A 25,833-nucleotide genomic window follows, 5' to 3' on the forward strand; every position below is an offset into this window, starting at 1 on the left:
TGTTGGAATTATTTCATTTAGTAAGGGTCCTGGTATTGTGCATGCATCACTCACTAAAAAACTCTAACAGCAAAGAACCATTGTGTTATCAGTAACACCTGCAGATAAGATGTCTGTAAAGAGTTGCTGAACTGACTTTACTACATTAATGACTGCAGCCAAGTTCACACACTTCAGCAAAATGAAAAGCACAGGTTACAGTTAAGACTTTTTGTTTATCTTCGCTGAACTACATTGTAGTAATTTGATTACGGATATCACTTTTCAAGTATTATAACTGTACATCCTTGAATCTTCTACTGATGAACAATACAACCATACAGTCTCTACATTCATATGCACTTTTTCACAGAGCATTAAAGTATATTATAATGGCACGGAAACCTCTTTAATCTTTTTGAATGAGTGAAAAGAATTAAGAAAAAAACACAGCCTTGATTTTTCTTTTCCAAACCACAATTTTATTTCATTTCCCCCCCAAAAAACAATTGAGTACATTCGTCATTTTGAAACAATCTGCCCCAAACCCACATGAAAACATTTTATGAATAGTTTAAACAAAAATAATGAGAAATAAAACTATTAAATTAAAGCAGACAAATCAACCATGAACCAAACAGGATGCTTCCTGTAATGCAAATGAAACACAAAGACCAGAATCCATACAGATGTACCCTAATGTGGCCACAAGTATTGCTGCACCTTGAATCTCCTGTTTATGAAATAAAAGATCTCAGAAAAATAATGACTTATAACAGCAAACAGGTATGCCATGAACATATACAACTGTTAGTTGAAACAACCGTGTATTCCTAGCGCACGCTGATAAAAACTAATTGTATTAAAAAACATTTTTAATATGAAACATTCACTCTGACCTAAGTCACATACATCTAGGCCGCACACTGTAAGTCGGTCAGGTAAGAACCCATTTAGTAAAGCAACCCATACCAAGGTCTCCAAATCACAGCACACCATATGTCCCTGGATTTAAACAGCTACATGGTTTTTGCTCAGCTTTTACATGTGAGGTCTTTAGAACATGCCTCCAATCAAGCTACATTCATTAAGGAGGGTTGCTACAATTATGTGGACTGCATGTCGTTTGAATGTGACCTGATCTGAGAGAAGTAAATGGAGACGATGCACTTAATGCAAGACTTGTTGCAAGAAGTTTGAAAACACACGTGTGGTGGTATGCATGGACAAACACTGAGAGTTAGTAGGATTTATAGCTGGATGTATGTCTCTGTCCTTTCACTGTACACTTTGCTTTGGTTGGCTGGTTCGTGTGATGGTGGTGTGAGCTCCAATTTTAACAAGGAAGAGCGAACTGTGTTGCTGTTTCTGGAAGACAGTCATTGAATCAATACATATATGCCTTTGATGTTGATAAAAAGAACAGTGGCGATAACATAATGGCCCTTTGTTATTTATCAGGCTGCTTTTACATCAACTCATAAGAGGATATGAAGGATCTCCATGAGTGAGACACTTCCTCACTCTTTTCTTATGTAGTTTTTATTATGGGTGATCTGATGTGGTCAATAATTGACAGAATCGTCTGTTTAATAATGTTGAAAAATCAATAAAAGCAGAGTATGGTGACAATAACACACTTTTTGGTTAACAGAATAATTAGAAAAAACTGAAAAATGCATTATATGTCACAAATATAATTATTATTGATTAGGCTTGACGCAAAGTCTGCATTGCAGCTATTACGTTAAAAAAATAAAGTTTAAAAAAAAAAAGACTCATAGCTCCCTTTCTCCACACAAACATGCTGAAACAAAAGGCCTGCGTTTTAACATTCTGATCTGTAAAACTTCAGTATAGAAGTAGCACTTATTCTTTGATCCAGCAAACCGTACATACATTATAATACAAAGAGGTGATACAAATATCACTTATGTCCCCATGCTTCGATCGCTTGCTACGGTTATCCTGTGGGAGCATTGAGAAGAGAAATCGTGAGACTTCTCGCTCTGTTGCAAAGTGTTTGTGATGAATAAAAAGGCCTCTGGGGTATACGATCACATGCCTACAGCTTGTTATGTACAGTCTTGACACTTTTAGCCTCAATTCAGGAGAGCCAAAGCAGGATGTACAACCCGTCTGGAACAGAGTCCCCTGCAGGACAGCAGAAGACAGCTCATAATCAAAACACACATACACCACAGGTTCATCTAAATAAAAAAACTAAGATGTCAGGAGATGATGTGTCCTTTGGTTTTTCTTATGACTTTTGAGGGCATTGTTTGGCTTTGATAACTCACATTAGATTTACTTATATAAATATAAATATATTGGACTTTAGCCGTTTAAAATAACATTATGTGATGCACAATACACGTTGATCAGAGTGCATCAGAATCAAGACAGTGACCTGCGCGTTTCAGAAGTAGGGACATCTGGCAGATGTTGATAATTATAGTTCTTTAAAAAAAAAAAAAAAGATGAATTGTCCCTTGTTGAGGGGGCACTGTTCCAGTTTTAACTTTTGATGTCCATGAAAAACAAAGTCTAAGGTAACTTCACGCTCAAACACGCACACCAACAACAAATACATCTCAAAGTAATACATAGAAAACCCCTGCTTTGCTTTGAAAGGCGAATCGTATTGGAGAGGAACGGTACAAGCCAGTCCAAAAATAAGGCCGGCTAAATTGCATAGAACTTCAGTAGTGCTCTAAAGCTTCAAAGGACTGTGCTCCTTTCCTCTGTCGACTTTGGCAGCTCTGCAGAGTTCCCTCAGAAACCGACAGAACTCCCACACCATTCTCTCCACTCCTTGCTCTGTCTCCTTGGCAGAAGACACTTAAACCCCAAACAGTTTAATCTGGATTGCAAGCAAAATATATAAAGAAATCTAAAGATGGATGTTTCTTTTTTGTGAATGCTATGTGGAGGAGCACAATATGTACTATTTTCATTTCCTTTAGAATAAAAGGACATTAATAGGGGAAGAACTTGTACAAAATACTTCTCAGCCAGTTTAAAATCTTAGAGAATAGTTTTTCTCTCCCCTTAAATGAAGTGAAGCTCTGGACAAGGATCCAGCGAGGCAGCAGTGAGGAAGAGAGCATAGCTCAGACTTTATTTTTGCACCCATTCTTTATGTGAAGCAAAGACAACCCCCCCCCACCACCACTTCCTAAACAACAGATATAGTATAAAAGCACCAGTTCTGAGTCTGCGTCAGTAAGCACCTCCATCAGAACTTTAAAAGATCCAACAGGCCCAGATGTAGGCTGCTCCACCTCTAGCAGGGTTTAGCTCTATACACATGTTACCCCTGTGACGATGAGTAGCGTTCAGGAAGAGACGGGACAACGCCCTACCATGCATCAACTAACGGGGACTTCAGGCTCCGCGTCCTTGTCCAAGATCTCGTCCTGGATCTCGTCTGTGTTCCCTGAGTCGCTGCTGGCCACAGAGCTGACGGAGGGAGAGTTCCTGCCGCCTTTAATCATCCGCCGACAGCTCTCCATCTGCACATCCAGGCCTCTCTTCATGCTGCACATGTCCATGTACTCGTGCAAATGTCGGTTCATGTCATTCTTGGCTGTGGCCAATTCAAACTAAAGTAGGGAAAGGTTTAAAAAGAGTTAGCATGTAAGAGAGGGGGTAAAAAATACCGGTGTTTGGGAGGAGGATAGACTGAAGCAATGCCTTTCGTGGCTTTACTCCTGGTTTCCACACAGTGTTGTTGGGAGTACGTAATGACGTTCAAGGAATGCATTTGTTTACGGATTTATCAAATAAAAAAACACCACCCCAAAGATAGAAAAAAAGGCTACGCTCACTATACACATGCCATACAATTTGAACATAGACATAACTGAATGTAATGACCTTAACCCTACATACTTATCTATATTCCACATAATGAATATATTTATATATATCATTTTTTAGCAGTCAGTTTAGTAACATGATGATTACATATACATGTGCAACACATCAGTTGCCAATCAACCTTCTTTTCTTTTAACTACCAAGTCAACTTTAAAAAACATTTAAATGTTTTCCATGTTTCTTTACATGGCAAGGTGGGAAAATAATGTCCAACAATCACTAATTGTTTTTTTAATACGCCTTATTCAGGCTTTGTGCCCACAAGGTCTTTCTTCAACACACGCACACACACTACCTCGATCTCGCCGATGGTCTCCTGGTACTGCTCCTCTCTGGTCTTAAAGAGGGACTCTGTTTGATCAATCAGGCTGCCAAGACTTCCATCCTGGGAGTCCTTGAAGAGCACAGACAGAAGTCTCATACATCATGCATTAGTAAATGTCTGACACAGCACCATAGCAATGATCTACACACTGCCCTGCATTAGTTTAAAAAAACATGTACTGTGCAAAAGGTCCATGAATGCAGACAGGACTTACTGGCTCAGCCACTTCACCGTTTCCATTGGAGCAGCTGGCGGTCGTGCCGGGTGTTGCAGTAAAGGCGCTCGGCACGTTGTAGTTTGTGAAGTCCTCCCACAGCAACAGGGTCTCCTCGTTTTCCTCCCACGTCAGACTGTCGCAGTCGTCGTCTATATCAAACGTCTCGCGCCTGGCAACAAAGGAGTTATCTGAATGTCTGCATAGGGACAAAGACAGAGAACGGAAAGAACAGGGGGAAGAGAGGAAAGTAGAATGGCCCACAGATTCAGCAGAGGACACAAGCAAAGAGGAGGATGCGCTTACTAAGAAGACAAAGACATGGAAGGAAGAGTTTACGGAAACACAGAGCAGTCACTTTCTTTTTGAAAATATTTAGCGGTCAAAATGGCCAATGTTGGTCATAGTGTAAACCATTAAGGAGCATCAAAACAAAACGTATATGACTTTAACAAAGCAAATGAATGTTCATAATATTTGTATCTGCTGATTTCAGCTATATCTGCATGGTGTACTCTGTGATACTCTATACATGCACTAGAGGGAGATGAAGGAGTTCACAGTGCTTCATCAAAACATCATCTTTGCTGGTGTGGTGTTGATGCAGTTCTTTGGGTCTGTGTGCATTGTTGCTGCGTGTATGTGTTGCTCACAGCTGGTTGAGCATTCGTTTCATTTCGTCCGTGATGTTGAGCGACCCGGGGACGTCCTCCTCTGAAGGGCTCGGCTCTGCATCCATCTCTGACATCTCCTCGTCAGACATGGCTTTAAGTTCTTTCCTCCTGCAGCTGGCCCCGGCACCCTGAGAAACACAAATAGTTTATCAAAAAAATGTGCCTGCTGATGTGAACTACTGATGCCTAATCATCATCGGTAGAGGTGTGAGTCTTTCGGTATTTCCATTTTAAATCTTGGAGTCATGATTCAATTCAGAATTGATTCTCGATTCAGCTCATTTCAGGATCTACTTTAGTCTGTTTAAATTAAGAGGAGCCACCAGCTTGATTCACAGTGAATTTACAGTATACTCAGGCTCTAGCTAGCCCTGTCCGCGTAGATAACCTTGTGTGCGCAAAGATTATCCACATTTCACTGTGTGTATGTGCATGCATATACGTATGTAACAGTAACTACTATAACTATTGTGTATGTTTGTGTGCGTGTTTGCGACTTTTGGGTCACTGAGTTTATTACCAGCCGGGGGGAAAGAAACGACACACTATACAGATTCAGCCCCCGGCAGCTCTGGTTTCATTAACAGAGTGCTGACTGTTGTCTTCACAAGATACTTCATATTTCTCCTGAGATAACTGTCAAACAGTGAAACAGCAGATGTATACCCACCCTCTCCGGCAGCGACCGGGCCGGACTGACGTTGAACATCATCGACATGTCCTCTGAGTTGCGTTGCTGGGCCACATCGCACAGTTTGGCCGTGATGTCGATCCTCCTGCAGATGTCCATGTCTACTCGCCGGGCTTTCTCGTGGATCTTGGTGTCCAGGTCAGACATTTGCTGCGTGAGTTAGGACAGATGTGTTAAATGCCATGTGTCAGACACCTTCTCACCACATGCACACGTACAGGGCGTAAAGTGGATTTACTGCCGTACTGATTTACTCATATTGACCGCCTTCAGTTGATCGTCACCATTAATGAACAAATTGAGTGTTTGTAAAATAATTTCCATTTGAGTTTTTTGCAGTTTTAGTGTATTTGAAAGCCAATGAATTAATGTCATATACAGTATTTAGTATCTTAATGTTTACCTTTAATATCATGTTTACTTTAACGTTTTTTAAACCCTTTTTTAAGAGTTAATTTTGCCTTTATGTTTACAATGCATCTTTGTAATATAATTCAAATTAGCATTTTTATTCATAACATAATAATGGCCTTTTCGTTTAACTCACGCTTTGAGAAGTTTGTGTTATCTGTTTTGACTGTTACTGCTACCCAGTTTGTCCAGGAACAAAAAAACGTAAGGTTGAATAAGATACTTACTTACACTACACTGGTTTGCATTATTCAATATGCAATAGGGCTGCAACTCACACATACTACTCTATTCATTTGTCCTATTTTCTCAATTAAACTCTTTTTTGGTCTTTAAAATGTCAGGAAGTGATAAAGAAAGTCGATCAGGATTTCCAAAAGAATAAATGATATTGTCGTTAACGCGAAGATAGTAAATGTACTACATATTCGCTTGAAAAAATAATCAAACTGAAGACTCGATCCAAATAGTTTTAACAATTTCGGATCATGCAAATTGTCACATACTGTTCTTCATGCTAGAATGGAAGTTTTAACAAAAGGAGCAATGACAAGAGGTTTACAACATCGAGAGCACAAGATATGAGATGTCTAAGAGATCTCTTCTAAGTCACTTACCCGTCTCTGGATTCACACATAGGGGATGAAGTTAAAGACAGAAAATAATATGAAAGATCTACAATGTACAGAAGCAAGATAATCAACAAAGCTTTTTACAAAGAAGAAAAACAACAACATCTAACTTTATCCCTGAGCAAGCACTGTTTGTGAATGGACCCAGCGCAGCATATTATAACTGTATATCACACTCGAGCAGACCTTCCACAGAACAATACCCGGCAGTACAGAACAGGAAGTGCTCTTGATCTACAGCTGCTATTTGAGCTGTTTTCAATGAATGCTTGTCTTGGAAGCTTTCTGGCAGTATATATTCTTACCAAATAAGGAAGGAAGGAAAGAAGGAAGGGTGTGTGTTTGGTGTTATTGTTTGAACCTGTATGAATGACAGCCTTTATCAGAATGACGCTTAGTAATGTGCTGGGAAAAATGTGTATGTTCTTTAAGCACTGCTGATTGAATGGTTTACATGATTGCATACAAGTATGGTAGTTAACCTGGAGTTAACACAGCACTGTGTCTATGCTGTGAAGGCAAATAGATAGTTTCCATAGCACTGAACTAATACTTACATCCGTCATCAGACTCTTGAAGACCACAAGTTCAGCCTTCAGCCTGTCCACCTTTTCACTCAGCTCATCCTGCACCTCGGTGGACTCCTCGGCACTCTAGAAGGATGTGACAGTGTTGGAGTTAAAAAAGACAGTATTAAGGTTAGTGGAGTGGGCTTTACCCCGTTAAACTTGTAAAATAACCCAAACCCTAACCCTTTATACTGTGACAAACATTTGGGTAGCTCAAAGTCTTGCATTCAGATAGTAATGCTCTTCTAATCAAATACAGCTTTTATCATGTTAAACATTTCCATATTGGTTACTGTTTGATCTTTTTATGATCAGTGCTTAGAGGTCATAGTTTCCTTTCCTTTCTACATTTACATAACTGCTACTGAAATAATTAACAGATAGTCAATTTGTTTTGAAACTGGTGCAGAAGGTATCTAGGGAAACCATCTGGAATACTTACATGCAGGTATTTGCTTCCCAATACAGGGTAAATGTTGTCTGTTGCAGCCATTTTAGTTCACCTGCAACAATGGCAGCTAAACTAAGCTAACCAGATGTAGGCCTACATGTAGCTTTATATTTATCGTACAGACAAATGAAATCGGTCTTCACATATATCTCTTAGCAAGAAGGCGAAAAACGTGGTAACCAAGATAACTAGCTTTTTCTTTGAGGTTAAACTTAAAATGTGGCTTTACAAAACATCTAACCCATTCTCATCTAAACTACATTCACAACTTCTTTAACTCTTAACACTCAAACGGTACTGATCACTTTTATGGTCCAGCCTCACTATGGAGGGCCTAAAATATTGCCATTAAACTCATTATCAAGACCTCTGACTGGACGCCTGGAAAAATAAACCAATCCTTAAAATTCTATTTAGCTTCTTAACTGTTTCCCAGCCATTAACAAAAAGGAGGGCTAACCCTATTGACTGTATTATGTCCCTTGGAGTGCCACGTGCTCTACACATTATGCCAACACATGGTAACAGCCCTTTGGCTCTGAGCCCTGAACAATTTACTATCTCCGAACAGATTTACAGCTTTTGCCTACACAGTGGCATCCCTCTGTGTGCTCTAAAAAGTAAGAGCACTCCACCTCTCTACCTGAGGTTCTGCTGACCCAGAATCCAAGACAGTAGCAGCAGTCTGCTCTGCACGCAGGCTTCCTCCAAGTTTACAGTAAAACAAACTGGTGGTGTGACCAATGGCCATTTACAATTATTAATACTATTACTATTATTAGCATATATTTTGGTTGAAACTAAGCCAGAAAAAAAAAAAATACATAAATAATAAAAAAAAAATATATAAAAAAAATATATAAATAAAATCGATTTTTAAAAATAATATTCGATTATGGAGACTGTAACGAATATTCGAATAATCGAATAATCGCTGGCATCCCTAGTAGCCTGAAGGTGGGATACTTTAAATTGATTTAGCCTCTACATCTACTTCCTCTGCCGGCTATAAACAGAAACATAATTGTTGACTGCTGGTGAGATTTGATGTTTAAAAGCATTTTGAGGCCAACAGACTCTTTCTGATTTAACACATTCTCCTGCTTCTAGTCCAGTTTGGCTGATCCCACACAGAACAAAACACCAGCACTGACCTATATACAAATGTAAATGAGTTGAATAGCATTTTGGAAATGTATTTCTATACATGCTTTGTTCCTGTGATTGTATTGGCGCTCCCTGTGGCATTTGTTAAATGGTTCTTGACAAGGCCTCAAATAGCTTGTGCGTGTTAGTGGAACATATTTCATTGTGGTTTTTCCCAACCTGCTGCATGTTTTCCACGGTGGACTCCAGCTGCTCTCGTCTGGACAGCTCCTCCTCCCATCTGCAACACAGAGCACAGAGGTGGGTCAGACAGTTACTGCTGGGCCCGATCCCCTGAGGGCCAACACACTGGTTCATGGCAGTGCCATGGTTCATGGTACCTTTGTGGGGATAATACTTCCAGCTCTGATTACAAAATGCCCTCGACAGTGTGGGTTCACGCCCACTTCCCCCCCATTTACAATCTTTTGTCTATTTCCCTCCTTTGTACAGTCATCTTAAAAACCCCACTGACTCAAACAAAAACTATAGAGTGTAGATCCCTCCTTCTCCAAACACAGATATCGTTTTTTAACCTTTGGGTGACTACAGAGGGACATTTGAGCTTTAGCAAAACCAACAGGGTGGAGTATATCTGTATATCTGCTGCAGACTGAATTCCTTCAGACTAGCTGTTTCTCTCCTTTTGAAGTCTCAGGAGTGAGTTACAAGATCTCAGTGATGACAATTGAAAGGAAATGTAAATCTTTCGTCATTCTATTGACAAAGATAAAACCTACACGAATAGAGCTTAACGTGCTAACACCACCTACCATTGTGCTAAAGCTAAACCATTACCAATTACAATATTTACTAGACGATAAGGTAGACTGAATCTCCCATTACATTATACTGTAGTTGCCATTTAGGCAGATAAATCACCCTCAAAAGAGCAGCTCATATTATTGGATTCATTCATTTTAAATATAAAAAGTCCCAAGTTAGTCTACAGTCGTGCAAGCAACTCTGCGAGGCTGCACAGCAAAACCTTGAGCTAAAAGCTAATGCCACAATGACAATGCTATGACATCGATGTTAACTATGTATGCCGTCTTAATTTAGCGTCTTAGGCATGAATGTCAAGGAGTAACAAAAAGGATTACATTTCATCAGGAACATGTCAATCATTCCAACAGAGATATTTTAGTCTGGATCAAAGTGCCAGACCAACTGTGAAAGCCACACTGCTAGCATGGCAAAAATGAGGTGCCAGAACCCCCGACTGCGAGCTATAATTAGCATACCATTTTCTTTCCCTTTCCTGACAGGCCATATCACTCATCTGCACCATGGCAGCTATGTAAAAACAGAATTAGGAGCGTCTATAATTGCCTTGCAGTACGTAATGTACACAAGTCACAGAACGCTGCATCGTTCAGTTCAGCACGCTCCTAATACACAGTCATCTTGTTCCCTTGGATATGAGGCATCAGGCATGCTGAGTCACAGGCGCTTCCCAAAAGAGAGTTTAAGATTCAGAATGGAGGAGGAATTCATTCAGTAAAATGAAGTAGTCGCACAGTGTCAACCACCCATGTGAGGATGAGCCACTGTGGGACACATGATGAGGACAGTAGAGGATAACATGAGAGGGGGGTTCTGTGTGTGAGACTGGTGGGAAGATTTGTGTCTATAATATATGTGTTAAGTGTAAAAGGGAAAGGTGACATCTGATGACCACTACTGCATTCTGGGACATCACATAGCCTTTACCATGGAGCTACACAAACAACAACATGCATCACTTTCTCGACAAAATGCAGCCTTGTTTCCATTCAGGACACACTGAATATATACTGTCTAATTAGGGAGAAGTATTCCTTGGCAGGGCGGGCCAGCTCGCACTGGGATTGAAGCCTTGTTATAAAAATGCTGGCAGAGCTGCTTCACTGTGTTCACAACACTCTGCCTGTCTGCCGCAGGACTCTGGCTAAGGTCATTGGCGTTCATGACTGCATCACATCCTCTGCAGACAGGAATCCATTTGTGAAAGCATCTGCATCACTTGTGTTGTCACTTCCTGCAGAAACCACCACCCTTGTCTTCAATGCCGTGGGTGATAACTGGACAAGATGATTACATTGACCTACTGATAGAGGGAAAGCCTCCCTTCGTCAACAATATGTCAAAGCCACTTATATCATCTATCAAAGGTAATAGAGTCATTGACAGAAGTAAGCAGCCACTGCTATTAGAGCAGCTACAATTCAGCAAACCATAAAAGTCTAATGGAAAACAACCGACTGTTCTCGAGCATCCATATTAAAATAGCTTATCCAAACAAAGACGGCAAAAGTATTCTGGCCTGTGACATAGCTGTGGTTCTGGTTCTCCTGTACCTTTGGCGTGACTTAGTCAAACGATCACATTCGGCGTCTCCTTACAAGGACAAAGACAGAAGGAGGGTTGGAGCCTGTGTCAACCTATGGTGTCAACTCATAGACATCTGTTTACCGCCAGACACATCCTCTGTAATCTTGCTCTTATAAATCAAAAAATAACTGTGCGGTCTTACAGATGTGTTAATTCATTCTGCAAAGCACACTGAATGGAAAAGTCAGTGGTTTCCTTTCCTTTTGGGGGAAGCAGAAATATCCTTAAACAGATAGTAATCAGATCCAAAATTGAATCAACATAAATATATACTATCTAATTATCATTGGGATAATTAAAAGTCCTGTACAGAACAAATCATCTCTATTATAACGTTGGGTTATTGGTTGGGTAATGTTTCCTCCTACTCAATCTAATAAGGGAATAGTTTTCTTCAGAGACGCATGATTAACTGCAGTAGCGCTTAAGCATAATTGAAAAAAGAATTGATGGAAGCAAAAAAACGACATTTTATTTGATTAATGAAACATGGTGAATTAGGAGGTTAAAGAAATGCAACAGTATGGGAGATAAATACAGTGTCTTACACCAAACTGACATTTTCTCATACATTTGTTGTCTATTGGACAATAGCATTCCTGCAGCACCTGCCAAGGAACACTCCCTGCCTTGTGTGGTATGTCTGGGAGTTTGCACGCAGGCTGCCTCAATGGTTTCCCATCGCTGTGCCACACATCCAAATCTTTTGTACTAATTTCCTGTGCTTGCTTGATACTTTTTAATTACAGGACTCATAGTGATATTTTCATGGCTTCCATAATTATTTAATATAAATGGTTGATTTATAGCCTCCAGATATAAAATCATAAAACATGATATCTCAAGGTTGCTTTTTCATGATTGCTTCTTTTTTTGATGATCACATTTGTATATGATGTCCGAATGCAATAGGCGGTAAATACCAAAGGAGCTCAGGGAAAACGTTGAGGTGTCGTTGCATATCAATCCACAAAGCCTCTATTGCGCTAAAAAAGTGAGTAGGACAACACCCTGTTTAAACTCTGCGATACTAAAGCGTGTTACTTGCTGTGTTGAATTTCTCAGTAACCATACATTACAAGCTCCAAAACTGATCCTATGCATTAGAGCCGATTCATCTTTAAACGTTAAGAGACCTTACTAGACTACTTCTAATTGATTACATTTCCCCCTCAAGATGATTTTAACAACTTTATGCTATCTAAATGTTTATTGTTATCATGTGATAACAAGTAACTGCACCTATAGGCTATACACCTACAACAGCATCTACAGCATCCAAAATAATCAGTATTTCAATCAACATATCTCTACTGCATTAGTTTATGCTAGGTGTACCTTTTTAACTGGCAGCTATGTACATAAATTAAACTGTTGCTTGGCCATATTCCTGACAAACATCAAAAATAAATTCCTACATACACTCATAAATACCTGAAAATTAAATAACAGGTAATGTCTTTGTTATTTATAGATTAAACTGTGTATAAGCCTTAGGGTTTATTAGGTGATATAGGATTGTAATGTTTGGCCAAAATCAGAGGTTAGTGGAGTATACTGTAAACAAATGATGATCAGTTAAAGTCTATATGAATACACATTATAATAATATAATTCAAATTACAAAGCTCTGTCAGTTGAGCCCTTATTAATTGTTATTTTTTGTGACACAAACAGTCATGTGCATTTTCTAAAGCAAGGCCCCATAAAATAGAAAACGTCTAAACACTTTAATAAGTTTTGAGGGCCATTACAATTCAATCTCACGAGGGCAGGCAATAGTAAAACAGGAAGTGTTATATGATAACAGATTGAAGGATCAATATATCTGGCTACATGCAAGACAAACATCCATTCAGCTGCTCGTATGAAATGAAGCCTCTGACAGCTTTGACAAATCATATGTGAGAGTCCAGAGTGATTCAATTCCTCCCATGGATCCCATAGGTGCCTATAAAATGTCTTCTCCATGACTCCAGCATTCCCCACCCTGTGTGCAATTATACGCCGCACAAGCCAACCCATGATTTACTCTCAGAGCAGATTCTTCCAACAATTTTGGGCGGATAGGAGGAGCGTGATGGGAAGTAGCATCTGCGGCACAGAGATCTGAAAGAGTAAGCAATGTAAGGTTTTCCTCAGAGATAAAAAAGGGGGAGATATGTGTGTAGTAGGTCATCGATTGAACGCCCCGATGACTCCACAGAGACACAGTGTGACGTGCTAATGATGCAGCGATGTGAAATGGATCACATCGAGGGTCTCTGCTGACGAGACAACCCACCAAGGTCAAAGCTTATTTCATTGCCCTGCTCCACCTCCTTCCATGACCTCAAGCCATATCCATAACACAGCCGCACACACACTACACATTTATCCTCTATCTCCCAATCTTCTCAAGCCATCTTGTGACCATGGAAACCGTGTGATTGGAAGTGCATGCAGATGAGTTTCTGTCTCACTTAATCATGTAAACTGTGCACAGAGATGTTGACCTCACTGACGGACTATTCCTCTGCTTTGTGTTTCACAGGCATGGGGAGACTTAAATATAGCCATCCCATCCCAGACACGACACAGACACCAGCAGGCCGAGCATGAGGTATGTTCATGTTGCTAAGTGACCGCAGACATTTTCCCAAGCCACCATTAACAGTGGGAGGGAGTAAATTATGCTAATAGCTAATAGACAGATTTGTGTTGCAATGTTGTATTGAATTAGTTTATATCCTGTTTCCAAGAGGAGAAGTTTAAATATGTGTGGTAACTTCATAGAGTACAAAAACATTTTAAATATATTTACAGAACATGCTCTACTCCTGAAAGAGGTAGGTATTGATCAATGTAATATAATAGGTAAAAAACCTTCTTTGCTTCCCAACTGTCTTGCTTCTGAATGACGACTCGATTACATAGAATCTTATGCTGCAGGTCTGACGGCAGCAACAAGACTATGTCATGCTAGCTAAATGCTAACTGCTTCATAAATCATAACAACATATTGTTGGTTAGTTGGTATAATATTTACCATTTTAGTTTTGTATGTAAGCAAGCAATCATTTGTTAATTAGCATTAAATAAAAGTACAGTTGAGGCTGATAGGATTGTCATTAGAATTCAACCAACACAAATCCTGACCAGATGATGGCTATCCTCCCAAAAGAACAGACAGGTTGAGACCTTGGTGTTGTGAAATATGACTATGATGACCAAATCAGTTCAGCTTTGCTATGAAATATGAAGACAGCATCCTGAATTCATCATCATTTAATTGCATCTCTCTCTATCGGTCTGCTCAGCTTGCCTTCAATCAAAGGATTACAAAGTTGTAGAGATATCTCTCACGGAGTATTTTCCCTTTATGGCATGGTTCCTTCAGAAGGGAAACAGGAAACAGATGAATAATTGGGCTTTGCGAAATAGGGGAACATTCCTCCAGGTCATTCAACTTGTGAATGCCGATTTGCTGGCAAATACAAATGTATGCTTCTTTTTTTTCAATACAAATTCGTAGTTTTGTACTTTTTTATTTTCTCTACTCAACTTTTTATTTCAAGTCCTACTAAGTGCAGCATTGAATCACATTTAGACAAGCCGCCACCTTTTCTAGCAGCACAAATCACTTGGTACGCCCCTGTCAAAGTCTGGGATGTAATGTATGTTTTAACAGATTAGATCAAAAGACATTAACATTGAGGGTGACAGGTTATAAACCCTGGGAAATGTCATCTTTTAGTTTGATGAATGTTCTTTAACCAGACATTGGCCCCTTAATTAAAGTTCTTGCCACAGCCATATGTTTGTACTGCATTTAAACAGGGAAGAAGCTTCTACAAACAGCACTTGTGTTAGGGGATCTGCATGCATCATTAGCAGACTAAAACGACTTAATGTATGACATTTACTCTAAATCCTGACACAATGGAACCATTTCAACATTGAAGGAGCTTTGAGAAGCAAGTTCAGGCAGAATGAACTCTTGAATAACATGGACTAGTTAAAACACAACACAGCAACATTAACAAAAAAAATATATATATAACCTGAACACAAATCATGTTCCTGACCTTTATTTGGGACAAGGTGTGATTATAATGAACGGTTTAACGTTAACTGATCAAAGCATCTCTCTGAAGGGTTTGGTACAACATTGGCAGATCCTCTCTTAACGGACAGATAATTGAGCACCTGTTGTAACTTGTCTAATCCTCCCTAGTGACCCAGCTCCACAATATTGCCAAACTGATTTTCCCTTAACAATATGGGTGTAAGATTGACTTGTTTGCAATGCGCACATGCTTTATCTTATTGCTTTACTAAATCAATCAAAGTTTAGTCATATAGCCCAATGCTCCTAAAGTCTGTTTCTTTACTTTTGTCTTAGGGATGTCAAGACCTTTAGAGAAGAAAGATGTTTATGTGGTAATTTTTGCATGTACAGTAAGATTGCTACTTTAAGGTGTGACCAAAAGGCTAAATGAAAGAATGTTGGGGTAATTGACTTCAAATGAACTTATGTAAGTGTTGATAATGGCACAACTGTTAATGGTAGATCTGTCAGGGTTGAGCGAAGCAGGCAGGACCCAAATGCAGGTTTAACAGATAATACCTTTATTTTAAGGCTAAATGTAACATACAGAACTCTCCCCTGTGAACACAGTCAACAACAACAAGGATCTAACAATGACAGACAGAAAAACCAGAACTTAAATGCACACAAGACTAATCACACAAACAAGACACAGGTGAGAAGGGAGGAGAAAACACAGGGGCACAAGATGAACACAATCGGGTAATCAGGCAGGAGGGAACACAGAGACAGAAAGCAACAGGCAAGACGGGGGGGTGAACACTTTTCAAAATAAAACAGGAAACCAAAGACAGTTCAAGACAAGACAAAACACAACACAGATCGTGACAAGATCTTTGTCGAAACATGCAAAGGTGTTGCCACGGTGAAACCGCCCAAAACGTAATGGTTTATTATGTTTATAATGATTGACAGCTAAATGTCTCTGCTGGGAAAACTGGCATAAAGTAAAAAAAAGTGAATGTCAACAACCGCTCTTACTAAGAATGACTGCCAAGCAACGGGAAAGTTAGATTTAAAAAATAATGTTTGACTCGTATACAAATCATTCACACTGTAGTAAAATAACAACTATCATATAAATCAATCAATAATCAATGATCAACTATTATATTATACAGAGGTGAAAATCAGCTGTTCCTGGGGTATTAATCTTCAACGCAAAATGACCCCACCCCTGATCCATCAAAGCACCCTTTTGTGCGGATAACTTGCGGTTATTTTCAATTTATTTCAGTCTTTGCAATCCAAATTATAGGTCGATCATAATAGCTCTGATCCCTGGCTGTTGACTCACACACACAGTACAATGTTAGGACATTTAACTTGTAAAGGCACTTCACAGAGGGGCTTTGAGTTAGATGTTGTGGTTGACAAATGACAGATTTGTGAGATTCCTATAGGAAGTGCACAAGAATCGGAGCACAACCAGCAGTCTGCATGCCCAGGCCATGTTCGGGTGGAGTTGCCCTGGGAGTGACAGTGAAGAGTCCTCACCGGTCAGGGTGTGTTCAGTGAAATTATCCGAGAGCAATGAGACATCACCACTGCTGTCTTTTGTACCGCTGGGTAAACACACCTGAAGCAATAACCCCGGGAGTAACTTTAAATCTGTGGCCTCTGTACTGTGAGGAAATCTGGTTTCTAAACCACAGTTATTATTTAATTACTTTAGTACATCCAGTTCCCCCACATGTTGAGATTGAATTGTTTTCCATTTTGAGTGTTGTGATAGATAGACTGCGTTCATATAGTGCCTTTATCAATGTGCCTTACAATGTGGCTCTCATTTACCCACAAAGCACAGTGAGCTGCCACGCAGGCCACTGACCTTCAGGGTTCAGTGTTCAAGGACGAGGTGGAACCAACCTCGCAGATCTGACCCACTCTACTTCTTGAACCAGTCTATTAATCAACTACTGTAGCAGACTCGTAAGATTATCATGTTCCAGCCACTCAAATGTGCATTTTAATGGTTTTGGTTTTCCCAAAATAAAGGTTAAGGTGGACAGTTGATTATTTTGTTCATGTTTAGTTTAATGTCAGCTGTTAGGATGAGGCTTAAGGAAAACAATTTTATGAATTTACTGGAGCATTATGCTGGGTACAATTGAGAGGAGAGGGAATGACAAGTTCCTTAACTTAACATGTATTGTAAAAAAAAGTTTTCGTATACATCAATGTGTGTCCAAAATGTCATAATATTAGAATTTACATTTTTGTAAAATTGTCATAATTCGCAGGTGAATTCTTCATATTTGGCTAAAAAGAAGTTCACAAATTTGTCATCAAGTCGTTCCTGAGGTTTTCTGTTCACGAGAATGGGATGGAAGGACAGACAACCCTAAAACAGAAAGCCTTCGGCCACGCCTTTCCCTGGTGCGAAGGCATTAGTACAAAAAAAAAGCCAACCTGTCCAGCGGAACCTAAGAATTTTGATTTTGTAGTCGCAATTTTGTGTGGAACCAATGTTCACTGGAAATCAACAATAATTGAACTGTAAAGACTCTATCTGCAAATGTTTAGCTCCATATATGCACATCCATTTCACATCCAGATACATGCAAACATTTCAAACAGACTTCCCCCCTCCATATCAGGAAACATAAATAACCAGTAAGCCAATTACGTTGGGAGCAACAGCTATGTGTTACAATCCTCTGTTGGCACAACAACTTTGGTAAGACACAGATTGTCCATTTTTGCTTCTGTAAGCACTATAATGAAAACCACAGGATGAGTGCCACAGGAGGTTAAAGCACTTCATCTGTCACTAAATCAAGACTTTCAAGAAGCTCCGAGGAGACACAGGTTAAGGTTAAGGTTAAGCATGCAGGAATCCGGAGATTTAAGAGCCTATCAAGAATGTCCCATATGATCCTTCTATCTGGCACATATACATTATATACTGCTCAGTTATGTGTATTTGTTGTGCCTGGCAAAACATCATTCCCCCTGGAATAACAAGCTTTTGAAATACAGTTGTTATTAAGTCAGGATGCTGTGTCAGCACATCTAGACCTTTAGGTGCAACAGCTATTCAGACGGAGCAGGTCTCAACAGAAAGGCTAAGACACTTGTTCAATTATAATGTGTTAGGAATAGGATAAGTTCTGATGAGTATGGACTTTAGTTAGATGTACTTGACCTATATAACCGTACGTCATCTCCTGCTTTGCCTGAGGCCACAAAAAAAGCTATAGCAGTGCTTTTCTTAAAAAAGAAAACACCCACCAGCCCTTCAGCGCACTCTCTCTATGCATTCATTGCTTACAGAAGACAGGTGCATTTCTGCACTTTTAAACATGGCAACGAGCCACTGCTTTCAGATGTATCGATACCCATGAATAATCAACCACAGCTGCACCGCACAGCAGCTCCAGACAAGAGCACAGAGAGAACAAAAGGTACAATGGAGCAGAGGTGGAAACACACATGACACAGATCACACAGTTTCCCTTTCAATTAGATCAATAGAGAGTTAAAGAAAAAACACATTTCTGTTTTCTTGTCTTAATAATGACCTGATTCAATGGACAGTCTGGTATTGTTTTGTATTTTCTTCTATTGATACATTCTCCTAAAAACACAGCACACAATTAATGTATCTCTCAACACTTTACACCTAATTGTCTGCCCTTTCTGTGGTACTTAGGCTGAAGCCCACTGGGCCCTATGAAGATTGTAAAGAAATCTAAGCGGATTAATTCACATTTGGTGATCTAGTGCAGTGATCCCAAACATCGCCTATGATAACACAAGTTGAACAGGTATTTGAGATGTAAGCAGTTCGATTACAGTGATGTTACAATTTGGTAAATTACTTAAATTGGTGAAACGCTCCATTTCATAAAAAAACAGACAAAGATGAAGCCAGAAAATAATTGTGTGTCAGTAATGAGCTTCTTTTTTTGTTTTCTAACAACAGTCATCTCAGGACCCCTGAGATTTATCTTGCAATCCACTGAGAGGCCCTGACCCCTAGGATCTGGACCGTGTACTGTATGTTGGATTCACTTAAAATAAACTGAAGGCCTGTGTTCATCATAATAAATAAAAAGTGCAGTGGTGTGGCTCCTTGAAGTGTTCTTGAACAACAATGGAGGTACTACACAAGATATCTGGTTGGATGTTTCCACTAAGCTCAATCCAGCATGTTGAAAATGATCTACAAAATGCTAAAAATAGGTCCTTTAAAAATACCCAAGAATTTAAACAATGTGAACCCCATATGGGAGAAACAATATAGGCTGTAATTTGGGGTTCAGTGGTCTGAGTGAACTGAGCTCTCTGTGTATGTCAGCAGCAGGGAGTCGACCACTCGAGAGGCCCCAGTTCACAGCGGCGGCTGTGTGCCAGGATGTGGTGCAGGGCCGGCTGAAAGTTGGAGACTTGGTGCTAGGTGACGACTTAGAGAAAATCCCTCTCCTGAATAGACGGCCTGGATTACACGCAGGGCAGGTCAGCACCAGACAGACAGAGACAGGCTGAAGAGATCATCATCAGCGCAGTTCGTCCATCTTTGTGAGGTAATAAGAGATTTGAAACACAATGCTGCGTTCAGATTTGGATTTACAGTCCACCTCACCCTGTAATTATCTCGAATCATACTTTCAAAGAGATGCCGAGCTCTGACTTTCACCTCTCTTACTCACAGAAAGAAAGACCAACGTCTCAAAGAGGAACTTTGTGAATTCTCTTTGCATTGATCCACACACAGCTAAATTCAGTTGGACATGAATTATTCACGCAGAAGGAACATGCCCAGGAGGCCCAGAGAATGTTCACTATACATTCAGCATCGCCCCCATTGTCACTTTCCTGGACAGAAGTTTGGCCTCAGATCACTGATGTAATAAACAACCAATTAGGAGAGGCCTTGTGTGTCCTTTAGCACTACAGTATGTCTAGAACACTGCATTGCACCTTAATATATGGTATACAAATTGTAAATTGTCCTTCTCGCTTTCTCTTTTTTTTATTTCTGTGCAATCATCTCTTAAGAACATCACGTGTATTCCACAGATATGCATGTAAATACAGTCAATTGTATACTGGGCTCTCATCTTTGTGGTGTTTTGGAATAAGCAAATAACTAGCCTTATCTTTATTGGTACAGCTCTATGAAAATTCCTTAACATATTATCACTGGTATGCTGGCTTTGAGCTTGCGCAGTAATCTGATAAAGCTGTGTGCAACATTTCCAGGAACAGTATTACATGTAAATACTAGACAAAACAGCCTCCTTGGCCACAACAAGATAGCTGTCACAGCCAGCTGCGGGTTCGATTCTCAGTGAATATACAGTTTGTTGCAGAGACACAAATACTTTCGTGAGTGTTTGGCATGTTTAGCTCTCTCATGTTGGTGGCAAATTGCAATTGACAGAGACTTGTAAAGCCCAAGTGATACATTTCACCGTGATGCAAGGCAGTGGGATGAAAACACTGTAAATGAGGCCACTGGCATTGACCTTACCCATTTCCCTTGCTCTGTAATTTATCTGTGTGAGAGGTGTGTAACCCCACAGTCCAGACACTGTGGCACTGAGTGGACGCTCATGTAAGCAGGCTGTCTGATTTATGACAGCTCTGTGCTGTTTGTGTGTGAGAAACAGAGAGAGGAACTGTGTTTGTGTGCGTGAACACTTTTGTGTTCAATGGCGAACAATTATATAAATTAGTTAAGAATGTGGACTTAATCAGTTAAAGAGCTTTACAGATCCACAAATACATCCTGTAGCTATGAAAGAACAAGACCATTCTCGACCAAAAGGATTTTTCATTATGTAGAATAGCTGATTTTTTTGTAGCAATTAACTTTTCTCTTCCAGAGTATGGCTAATAACTGTAGATGATTGAGGGCATAACTAAACAGAAATATATATTGTGCCAGAACCTTATTTCTACTTTTATGTGACTGTAGAATTCCAACTGAAACAATCTTCTCTGCTTTTTCCACTTTTAAGGCAAGAGATATTACAAAAAGTACTGTAACATAAAAAGAAAACCAACTCATCTGAAAAAGTATTTTTGTAACTAAGGTCTTCAGGTGGAAGTCGAGAAAGATTGGCACACAGAATGGCTTTTAAGTATTTTTCCTAAACATTAGTTAGTATTATGTCTACGAGCAGATTTAAGCAGTTGTTTGCATCTGTGTTTTGTTTTTGGTTTAAAGCTACTGAAGAGGAGATTTATTTAAAAGAATTGAGTTTAAGAGGTGAAAAACCTTTTCAAATGTATTACGCAATGTCATAAGTTTCATCTTAGGAGCACTTTTGCAATTCTGGCTCCTAGTCTTTCAAATTCCTTGGTCCAAATAATATCTGTTCTACCTCTTCTTTTATATTTGAGCCTATTCATGTATTCATTACAAGCAACAACGTATGTCAAATCACCCAGTTTTGCTTAAAGTTTAGACAATCGTCTCTTGATGAGAAAGAGGCAAAAAGTAAACAACCGATTGCATCAATGTATAATTCCAAGCGACCAAATCAGAAACGGAACAGCTTGCCATCCATCTCCTTGTGTGTGTCCACATTTGTAAAGCTTTAATAAATCAGTGGGGCAGTGTGGCAGCACAAGGGGGGCTCCGTCAGGATTGAGGATGCCTTACAAAGCAGTCTGTATGACAGGAGCCAAGGGGTGGAGGGGGCTAAAGAGGGTGGAGTGAAGGATGGAGGAATGGCTGAACACAAAGTGCAGAACAGAAAAGGATTGGCAGGATGGGGCTTGGGGTTTGAATGGTAAAACGTGAGGACTGGGAGATGGAGAGAAAACAACTGGGAGGTGAACCCAGCAGTGATGCAATTATTCAGCTCAGAGCACAGAAGGAACGTGAGAGGCAAGGAAACAGATTGATTGCCAGGTTTTTGGTCAATAAAAAGAGGCTATGTGTCTCGTTCAACACTTCTCTAGCGATAGAAAAGATAAAAAAGCATGTTGGACACCTTTGTAAACAAACACCACCCCTTTTTTGATTATTAATTAAACCTATAGAAAACCAGTCTAACAATAAGTCAACATCAGCCAATTGGAGGTATGATAGAGGTTTGATGTGTGAAGATGCAAAGTGCATTAGCTTTTTGTATTTCTTATAAAGCAACTGGGATGATTCAATCACTTATAAAGTCAAGACTTCCATTTTGAGATCTACAATTTTGGACTTGAGCTGCAGCAGTTTTTCATTTGGCTGACGTCCCAGTCACTGCCGTCCATCTTTTCGAGAAGAAGTGCACAAAAAAGGATATGCTGGTGTTCGAGGGAATGACTGGGCAGGATATCCAGTTTCCCCGAGGAGTGGGAGAGCACGCACATTCTGTGTCACTGAGTCAGTGCACTCACAGGGAAGTCAGCGTTCGTCATAGCCGACCTCATGGTCAGACAGAGGCCTGTTAAAATGCCTTTCGGCTTAAATCATGGCAGCAAACAGAAGCAGGCGTTTGCTTGGCATGTCTCACTGTAGTAGCCAGCCAAGCAGGCCAGCAGTGACGTGAGTCAGCCAGGGCTTCTACAATGATTCCTCAAGGAAACCCAATTAATGTGTCTAAATTAAAACAATTGGTGGGAACTAAGTAATGTAAAGGAATAGCCTAACACTGTGAGAGGCAGATGTTCAATGCCGGCAAAAAATATCTGTGAAATGCTAAGCTTGGATCGGACATCCTTCATGTGATATACCTTAAATGTAACTCTATCACTGCAATGTCTGCCATCTCTTCATCATACCGTCAGATGAGCATCTGGTGACATTGACTAACCCTACCCACATGGGAAGCACATTAATGGGAAGTCACACAGTGATGTTTAGATGAAAACAAGCACAGATTTAATTTCTGTGAGTTCCCGGAGTAAAGGTGTCGGTACTGCGTTTATAAAAAAATTCACACAGCCTTTAAAATATTAATACCTGAAAAGAATGCTCCTCGCAGTGTTCCTCAGACGATGGTGACGTCTTCAAGCCTCATGATTTATCCAACCAACAATGCAACACCAAAAGATACTCAGATATTCAAAGATAAACTGAGAAAATCACTGAATCTTCACATTGAAGAACATTTGTGTTTATAAAAAACAACTTATTCAATCAGCGTATTCAGCTCTCATTTGAACAACTTCATAAACTAAGACATCCTATATTTGAGAGCAATATTGATTTTGTGGCGTCTTGATTTAATGTAGCACAACATTACGACAACTTCTCCGCTTTTAAACGTTACGTCTACATTCATTGAGCCAACCCTTCAAGTTCTCGTGACTGCAGTGTGGGCCATCATTTAGGAATAAGATGAGATCACTTGAATATTCCTGTAATACTCTTACAATAAGTGCTTCTGTGATAGTCTTCTTTGTGTACCTATTATCAGCTTCATTTGTACTTCTATGTAGCTAATGAGTGTGCTCTGTGCAGTAATGATAGAGGCCCAGAAAAAAAAAAAGGTGGCCACAAGCAACATTTTTCATGGCCTTATTTATTGCTACTCCCGTGCAAATATAGTAGAAAGAAATAAGGCCCATCCCAATTTCCAAAATGCCAAGGTGATGTCCTTAAATGTCTTTTTTTTTCAAGATGAGAAACCAAATACATTCAGTTTAATATGATATAAAACAAGACATTTCCATGTTTAGGGGAATTAAAACAGCATGTTATGACAGCATTTAATATAACCCCAGCCCTTACCCTAACCTGTCAACTATGGCGATGATGATTGCATGTTAAAGTCTGAAACTTTTAAATATTTGAAAGAGAAAGTATCCACAGCACATACAACAACATGAACCTCAGTCTGGTTTTGGTACTCACTTTCTCCTATACTCGTCCCTCTCCCGCTTGACTTTGGCCAACACGTTATACAAAGCCCTCAGTTCTGGTGTAATGGTGTCTATTTGGACCCCAACTCCGTCCGGGTGCGACCACGAGACCCCGGGCCCCCGCACGGTCTCATAGCGCTCCCCTTGCCTCCGGACATGCGTAAAACTCCAGATGGTGCCCGGTAACCGAGATTCGGGACCGTCCGTCTGCACTGCAACTTCCCGGGAGTAAAGGTGTCGGTACTGCGTTTTAAACAGAGCTTGCTGCAGTTGGCTCTCCAGCAGTTTGTTTCTTCTCTCAAGTTCGTGGACTTTGGCAAGGAAGCAGCGGAAACGTAGGTTGAGTGTTTTCAACACATGTATGTTGGAGCCCAGGTCATTTCGCAGGGCGCTGGTCACTGCGCCCGACCCGGCCGGAGGGTTGCCCACCGGCCCAGGCGGAATGTCGGAGAAATACAGCGAGTTCATGTTGACAGACAACTACACCCGGTAATCCAATTATGGCTCTGCCTGGTTTGTATACAACAACGACAAAATAAATGTTAGTTGTTATCTCTGGATAGCATATTCCTTCACAAGCCCACCCCCCAGGACGAGTTTCACCCTACAATGCAGATGCTGAGAGTGAGGTTGCTGGAGACGGGGTGACCATCACTGTCCCTGCTGGGTGTTTACCCCGAGATAATGACATGGACCCCTGCGTAAATAAGAAACCTAGAAATTCCCTTCAGATGCACCGAGGGCATTATCTTCTGTAGGAGGTTTGACGCATATCGAAATAAACACCAGCAGCACTTCCCGTCACCCTCATCTCTGTTTCCCTTTGCTTTGTCAGTCGCTGCTGAAGCTGAGCTGGTTCATATAGCCAGCGGAAGATGGTCCACCTTCTTCCTTTTGTCATTCCCCGTTAACGATGGCTCCAGTCTCCATGTGCTGCGATGGGCTTGCAGGACGTAGCACCGCAGAGCCCGGCCTCTTCGTGGTGTGCGCGGATCATGTTGCAAAGTGCTAAACTAGGCACTATCAGCAGCATCAGCCCCTCCCACCTCCCTCCCTATTTTCTCTCGCGTCTGGTTTAGGGCGAGGATCCCAGACTGGCTCAAGGCATATTTTAAGAGACCAATTTATAGACTATGACAATGCATTTTAAATGAATGTAGTTTAAAAGATATTATTCATTATGTGATATATTTCTACATATATTTCTATCTTAATGTCATATTTAAATAAGATAGGGTGAGCAACCATAGTGTGCAACATAATGACGAGGAATTGATCAATGCATTTTAGGCTATTTTAGCAAATGTCAGCATTTATTATATTTTATTATTATATTGGCGACTGAACCACTTCCTCATTTAGAGTCATAGACATTTCCTACCAGGCATGTAATTCTAGTTGTTCAAAGTGCTTTAGAAAACATAAGGCAAAAGGACATAGTGCAACAGAAACACATCATAAATAGAGCATTTGCTTCCACCTGTTGACCTTTTAGTTGTAGGCTGTTGTGAAAATGTGTAAAAAGAGTTTTACATTTTTGCGAGTTAATGTTTGTGTAATTTACTAAAGGTTGAATATGGCAGCT

At 40.1% G+C, this 25,833-nt stretch overlaps 1 protein-coding gene across 2 annotated transcripts; it reads right to left on the reverse strand.

The window, feature by feature from the left end:
• Positions 1 to 296: 296 nt before the first annotated feature.
• iffo2b (intermediate filament family orphan 2b) lies at positions 297 to 25,343 on the reverse strand. Of its 2 annotated transcripts, none has more exons than XM_034082864.2 (8): positions 24,241 to 25,343; positions 9,155 to 9,215; positions 7,366 to 7,461; positions 5,745 to 5,915; positions 5,054 to 5,202; positions 4,401 to 4,599; positions 4,157 to 4,255; positions 297 to 3,584 (listed from the first exon to the last, which is right to left on the reverse strand). In XM_034082864.2, the coding sequence occupies exons 1-8, from the start codon at positions 24,714 to 24,716 to the stop codon at positions 3,351 to 3,353; spliced, it is 1,485 nt and encodes a 494-aa protein (XP_033938755.1). In that variant the 5' UTR covers positions 24,717 to 25,343; the 3' UTR covers positions 297 to 3,350. The 2 variants fall into 2 exon arrangements, with proteins under 2 accessions (XP_033938755.1, XP_033938756.1); XM_034082865.2 differs by having other exon boundaries at positions 4,401 to 4,572; positions 24,241 to 25,340.
• Between the last annotated feature and the right edge of the window lie 490 nt (positions 25,344 to 25,833).

This window comes from Pseudochaenichthys georgianus, chromosome 5, assembly GCF_902827115.2.
Source record: "Pseudochaenichthys georgianus chromosome 5, fPseGeo1.2, whole genome shotgun sequence".
Classification (NCBI taxonomy): Eukaryota; Metazoa; Chordata; class Actinopteri; order Perciformes; family Channichthyidae; genus Pseudochaenichthys; species Pseudochaenichthys georgianus.